At 43.0% G+C, this 7,147-nt stretch overlaps 1 protein-coding gene across 1 annotated transcript; it reads right to left on the bottom strand.

The window, feature by feature from the left end:
• Positions 1-962: 962 nt before the first annotated feature.
• On the bottom strand, positions 963-4,129 carry LOC111949810 (complement C1q tumor necrosis factor-related protein 5). The gene is made up of 3 exons (XM_023967154.2): positions 4,039-4,129; positions 1,741-1,967; positions 963-1,585 (listed from the first exon to the last, which is right to left on the bottom strand). The coding sequence occupies exons 2-3, from the start codon at positions 1,958-1,960 to the stop codon at positions 1,050-1,052; spliced, it is 756 nt and encodes a 251-aa protein (XP_023822922.1). The 5' UTR covers positions 1,961-1,967; positions 4,039-4,129; the 3' UTR covers positions 963-1,049.
• Between the last annotated feature and the right edge of the window lie 3,018 nt (positions 4,130-7,147).

The following is a 7,147-nucleotide window of genomic DNA, read 5'->3' on the forward strand; positions in this document are numbered from 1 at the left end:
GATGCCATTTTTTTCATCATGCAGTGCGACATCTCCTCACCTTGAAAACAACAACAATAACAATGCTGGTGGGGCGGCTGTGGCACTAGTTCCGCCTACTGTGAGTTCTGCTTTAAGAGAGAGGAGCCCATGTTTGGTGACGTCATTAGACTGAAGTAAACAGGGGCCTCAGTGGAAAAGAAATCCACGCTGATACTCTCTTTTCACTTTTTGGAGTCTTCTTGGATAATAAACATAATGTTAGAAAGAGAAAAGAATACAGCGCCATTACACTGGCAGGCAAGCGATCAGCTTGTCATTAAATCATAATCATTAATATGTAACATGGAACCAGGCATATTGTCCTTGTTGAGCACATAGTACCTGATGTCCTCTCTCTTGTGGGTCCTTGTTTGTTGTGTTGCCATAGATGTACTTACCTGGCCACAGTATTAGGTATTAAAGCCAGTCATGAAAGTTGACAATTTTATTGGTGACGTAACTGAGGGTTGCACAGACAGATAAGTTAAACGATTGTGAAAAGCCTATTTTAGGGCTTTCGTTTGAATACTTTCCAACTCATTTTTTTGTAACAAAATACTAAGTACCAATGACATCAGTCAGTGATGTCACAGTTGGAAGCCCTAAACAGCTCACATACCTGTATGACGCCTTCTTGAATCCTCTTTACCTCTCCACCACTAAACTGGATATATAACCTTCTGATGTTGCTAATTCCTACCAACTGATGCATGTAGATCAAAAACTGTGTAGGGCCACCGTCAGGTCGTCTGTTAAAACGATTCACCATCACACAGCGGCAGTCGAAAGGCTAACCTAAAGCACAGCTGAAAGCACGACAGTTCACCTGATTCCTCATCATAACTCATCAGTATGGTATGTGCCATAGCCTACTGCTTAATGTGTTTATGCAAAGACCAGAGTTTTCGAATAACCTTCTAAAGAAGCCACGAGTCATGTAGAATGGCAGTAAATTTGTTTAAAATGTTCAAATATTTTCTGGAGGGAGGTCCCCCCAGCCCCCACACTAAACTTGGTCCCCCACATGTCTACACCCCTTCGCCCTTGGCGAAGACAGCAGAGTTTTTCCAGTCCGAGTACACCAGGAAGCCAGTGAAGGTGCTGTCAGTCTTAGAGCTGGAGTAGAAGCCACTGTACTCTCCCAACGCCATCTGTACCCACACCTGGTCGCCCGGGATGAGGTGCAGCAGCGAGCCCCCGGACAAAGACGCTGGCTTGGGCCAGTTCCCAAAGAACTGGAAATACGACGCCATCGTGTGACCGTTTTTCATCAGGTCAAACTGCAGGCTGGCCCGGTAGACGGTGGCGTGGACCGCAAAGTAGTAGACGCCGGGGACTTTGCAGGTGAAGCGTCCTGTTTCCATATCGTAGTCGCCCTGCTCGTTTAGCGTTACCTTGTCAAAGCGCACAGCGTCTTCCGCCGCCACGGGCTTGGTGCGACCCTCGGACAACTTGGCGCTGAAGGCTGATTTGGGAGCGATGGCGCATTCCCCCGACTGCCCCATGTCTCCTTTATCTCCAGGGTTCCCCTGGTCTCCAGTGAGGCCCCTAAAGCCTGCGTCACCTTTAGGGAGAATAGGGCAAAGACACAATGCTGTTACTACTGTTCATTCAATAACACTTGAACCAACAGTAAACCAATTGAACCAAGGGAAGACTCATGGATCATTATAGTCCACAGTATGTTGTAGAAAGTATGGTGCCCTGATGTGACTGTACCTGGCTCTCCCCCGACTCCCTTCTCTCCCTTCTCCCCTGGGGCAGAATCACGCCCGTCCCTCCCATCTCTTCCTGGTTGGCCAGCACCTCCGTGCAACCCAGGGGTGCCTGGGATACCTGGGTGTCCCGTACACAGACTGGGCGGTATCTTGTTGTCTTCTAATTGGTTGGAGAAGTTGACCAATAGAACGGGGAGGAGTAGAATCTGGAGTGATTTCATTTCAATGCTACGATGTAGAGGAGAGAAACATTCTCTGTCAACATATTGGAATGGAAAATACTATTTTCTCTAGAACTGACTTCTCAAGGGGATCCACATAGTGCTCCATCCGTGAGTTAATAAATAGATATGGAGTTCATTGATTTGTTCTGCAGATGATATCAGAAGCACCATACTGCAAAAGGTTACATAAATCACAAGGAAATCTAAGAACACAAACACTTGAACCCGTAAATGATATGTGCTGAAATCAGTGGGAATATCCTTCAAAGAAGGATGATATGAAACGAGAGCAGAAAAATAACATGTAATAACAGTGTAACAGCTGTCATATAGTAGAGATTGAATCAGCTGTTCTCATTGACAGATTCATGTATTGTGAATACAGACGTCCAACTCCTTTCCCGTTGGTCACAGGTCTTGGACTCTCACTCAGCTGGACACGTCTAAGAGGAGGGGTCAGATGATCGGGGGAAAGCATGCAACTGGAGAGAGGGAGTAACGATCTAAAAACATAACAGAAGACGCCTCATACCACGGACACAAAGCATTGGGAGTATAGGGCCCCAGTACATTTAATGAGAGCGTACACCTATGGCCGACAGGCATTACACCTTTAAAAGGCTATAAGGGCAATCGGATTATGACCATACCCTATATCTGCTTGTAGCTGTTGGCATCAGTAACCTGCACTTCAGTATACTTGTTTTCTCCGTTTTTAAAACAGCTGTTTCACATTAAATGTTAAAGAGAACAGCAGTGCCAGAATGGAAGCAATCATTATTTACACAGTTCAAAACAAAAGCTCAGTGTTAATCCCTGTTTTCCTTTGGCGCGAGTTCAAGATCATCTCGTCCGTCCCGTCCCGTGCGTGCGTGCGTGCGTGTGTGTAAGCCTGAGCGTGTTGAATTGAGGAAGAGAGAGTCTCCGCCCCCTCCTTTAGCAGTGCTGGGAAAGAGAGGAGCCAGCTGTGAGAGACTGACTGACAGCATCTCTACAGACTAACACTGTTGGCTACCATGGGACTGCAGCACAGGACAAGCCTCACAAGGCCTGAACATACAGACACTGGGAACGACAGGGCATGTCTCCAGAGAACCTCCCAATCAATTTGCTGATAGCAAGAGTGGACCCTGTGGTAGAGAGCTGTGCAACTTGATCACACAACACGATGCTCACGTTGAACATTTTAAATCACTACCACAGGATATGCCCGTATTCAAACATCCGTTTTAGACATACCATAGAACAATCGTCGAATAAGGACTTCCAGCGTGTAGTGTGCTCACTACGAGCAAATATTACTTTAAGGCCAGAAAAGACCTTTGATAAAAGATTAAATCCTCAATGCACTGTCTTCCAGGTTATTTTCAGATCACTGCCACCTTCATGAGTCATGTTATATATTTCAGCCTCAGCTGCTGTATTCTTTATGGCAGCATTTAAAGACCTGTGCAGAGCAGAGAGGGCTGGCCTGTGGAGAAACTAGCCAAAATCTGTGTCAGCATTCTGAGGAAGAACAGACAGACAGGATAAACACTGGAATCTGAGAAGCTGCAGACCTCTGTATCCCTATTCCCTATAATGACCACAAACACACTTTTTTTTGTGTGGGAGTACGATATGCAAAGTACAGTAATACATTGGTATGTATTGTTGCAACTTTCTGAGCAACTAACCATCCAATAACATACAGGGGATGTTTGCATGTTAGCAGTATCACAAACAATCCCAGTATAACACATTTCTGATAAGGATAGCAGCAGTTTTATCACTGGTTAGAAAGAATTTATGCTATTTGAATATGATAGCCAGTGTGACGAATAGGCTACGTTATTTGTTACTTCAATAAGACATCTATATTCCAATTATTTAGGAATTCATCAACACATTTGCAAAACAAAATGAGTTGCCTATGAAACATACACTCCTCCATTCCTTTGCTGACTGTTTGCGTGGCAGCAAAAGATTCTCAATGTAAAATTGATTATTTTCCTTATTGTCGATCATGTTGAACTCACAGCAGACAGCAAACATATACAACGATTTTCAAATGAAAATATGAAAAGAAAGTTTACCAGTCAACGTCCAAAAGTCCTTAGGAGCAGCAGTCGTTGCCTTGTGCTGAAGTGAAAACAGTCAAAGTTATCTTTGAGGAGAACTCTCAGCCTTGAAAGGAAACGGTAATGAAAGCAAATTAGAAAGAGGGAGGGTGGGAGAGAGGGAGGGAGACAGAGAGGAAAATATAGTGAGAGTAGGAGGGAAATATTTGAAGTCTCCCCAGCACAAATAATAAAGAGGAAAATTAGTCCTCAATAAGTCAAACCACAAGATCAGGATCAAAACAAGAGAGATGTTGAGAAACCAGGAAAGCGAGGGAGTGGGGAAAAGGCGGTGCAGTGAGGATAACAAAGGTTGGCAGATTACATACGATTGAAAGATCTGAGGCTGGAGGAATTTCTTTCCCAAACATAAACAGTGGGAGAAGATCAAGGGGGTGTGGTCACTGGTCAGGGATATGTATCCACGATACACTGAGTCAAAGTCCTGGAAAACTCGAGCAATACTGTTGACTGCTGTTACAGCCTACGCGTCGTATTGTGAACTCCTCAAAAAAGCCGTAAGGCCTTCGAGTCGGAGGATTCTTCATTATTAGCCTCAACGCTGAGACAGTTGATCCGTTTCGTGAGAGTAACGATACAGGGAGAGACGTGAAGTTATGCTATGTTTTTCTTTCTTCTGATTTTCTCCCGAAATTGAAACAATAGAGACTTCGGGCTGGAATCGTCTCCTCGTGTCAGTTTTGAGCTGATTGAATGTGAAATAAACATCCCACATCTCACTTAACCATTTGCAGCCACTCTTAAAGAGGATGTGTCCTATTTTACTGAACTATCACTCACTTTGATTGCTGTCTCTCCATGCACACCAGCATGTATGTATCCCTACATTCTGCTCCAGCATTTACCAAGACACCACCTTAAGTTAGTAGTATGTCACTGATGACACTGCTACAGGTACAGACTACATTGGCGGGACTGTTGAGGCTTGGTCACATTTAGGGTGGAACCTCCATGTTTCTACACATAGGTTTGGTTTGGTATTTTACATTACAGCACTGTTTTATGGGACATTGGCCAAGAAGGGGTTGGCAATGGCTCTTTGAAATCCGAAACCTTGACTTTTCCTTTTCACTCTTTAGGCAATTAAACTGTTTCACAGAGGACTTCACAAGCCTCATGTGAGCTCAGTAGCCATAACTGCACTGAGGTGGAGCATATTTATACATGGTTTCAATTACCATTAGAAATATAAGCATATTTTGCCCCCTGCTCAATAACGGCCTGTTAAAACGGCAAACTATTACAGAGGCACTTTCAGATACCGCAATGATTTTGTAACAAGTCTTCTTTTTTTTTATGTCCCTAGATCAAGGTTCGCAAACTGGCCCTCGAGCCACATAATTGTATTTTCATTTTTTTTATTGCAAATAAAGAACAGAAGAAACAGATTTTAATTTTGTGAATCTGTTCCAAAGTATTCCCACGCATAATAGAGAGATTTACCAAGTATGTGATCGTTGACAAATGTAAGCAAGGTTTGAAATGTYTTGGTCAAATAGTACATCTGTTTGGGCTTCTTAGCAGTCTACAAATGATTTGTAATTATCTTCAGGCCCCCTGACCCCCCCCCCCCCTCCCTCCTGATCTGCTCAATAAAAAATATTCCGTCTGGAACTAGTTGATGATCCCTGCCCTAGATGTTCCTTTCATTTCTACAGCAAAAGTAATAATTAAAGTAATCATGACAAACTGAACCAGGGCTGACCGCAGCCTTTCAGAGGCCCGAAGCGAGTGGCATGAAAGACTCGCAAATGTCATGGAACTATAACATTTCAATGTTGTCAATTCTGCACTGAATATATTGTGCACTTTGTCAATAGCGCAACTGTTTTATGCTGTCATTATTTCACAAGACCACCTGGGTATAATACATGTCAAATGAAGGTATACTGAACACAAATAGTTTCATGAGCTGAAATAAATGGCCCAGAAATTGTCCATACACACAAAAAACTTATTAAGCTCATATTTTGAGCACAAATGTGTTTACATCCCTGTTCGTGAGCATATCTCCTTTGCCAAGATAATCCATCCACTTGACAGGTGTGGCATATCAAGAAGCTGATTAAACAGTATGATCATTACACAGGTGCACCTTGTGCTGGGGACAATAAAACCATTTTATAAAAGATATTTCTGACCAACAGATGCATATCTGTATTCCCTGTCATGTGAAATCCATAGATTAGGGCCTAATGAATTTATGTCAGTTGACTGATTTCCTCATATGGGGACTGTAACTCAGTCAAATCTTAGACATTGTTGCATGTTGCATTTATATTTTTGTTCATTATAGTGTGCTTGATTCCTCTTAGTTTGCTATTTGTGACAATTCCAATGTTTCCATTGTACTACCAGGCAAATTAAACAGCGTGCAGATCAAGTATTTGAATCAACCCGTCTCTCATTCTCTCTAGTCAATCACCATACCAACATATTGGCACTTCCCGGTAATAAAATAAACCATGCTCTTGAGCGTGTTAAAGGCCAAGGTCAGGTAAGATTTCTTGCTGTTCAATTGTCATTTCATAGGGTTCTAGTACACCAAGGACCAATAAATAACCACTTTGCCTTTATTTATCATTTGAGAAGAAATATGTGTATGTGTGTTCCTCCATCCTACTCCCTTTGGATGAGGTCAGGGATGTAATCACTTTAGCTGTCCCATCTGGGAATCTGAAAGTGCCCGAAACAGTTCAGTYGTTTCGAAAGAACAACATCAATACTTTAAGGTGGTTTCTCCATCCAAACAAGAGCATGCTACATGGGGTCCATTTAATCTCAACTGAATAGGGGCTCTGGTTATGTACACAAGCTAAAGTTAGTGATTAGTGGCTACGGCCCCTAAAGGTACCTGTATTGTATTATTACTATATGCCTAGAGCTCTGGCTCTGTGCAGTATACAAACCAGAGTACTTACAGAAGGTCATTTGAGTGAACTATCTGGTTATGTGAAGTGTCTGTACCTGTATTTTCCATCCGGCCTGTTTATTTTTCTTGATAAGTCTGCAGATCAATTCCTTCCTCTCATCCTGCAACTCGCTAATCTTCATGGCGTTGCTC

The sequence above is a fragment of the Salvelinus sp. IW2-2015 genome, linkage group LG22 (genome assembly GCF_002910315.2).
Source record: "Salvelinus sp. IW2-2015 linkage group LG22, ASM291031v2, whole genome shotgun sequence".
Classification (NCBI taxonomy): domain Eukaryota; kingdom Metazoa; phylum Chordata; class Actinopteri; order Salmoniformes; family Salmonidae; genus Salvelinus; species Salvelinus sp. IW2-2015.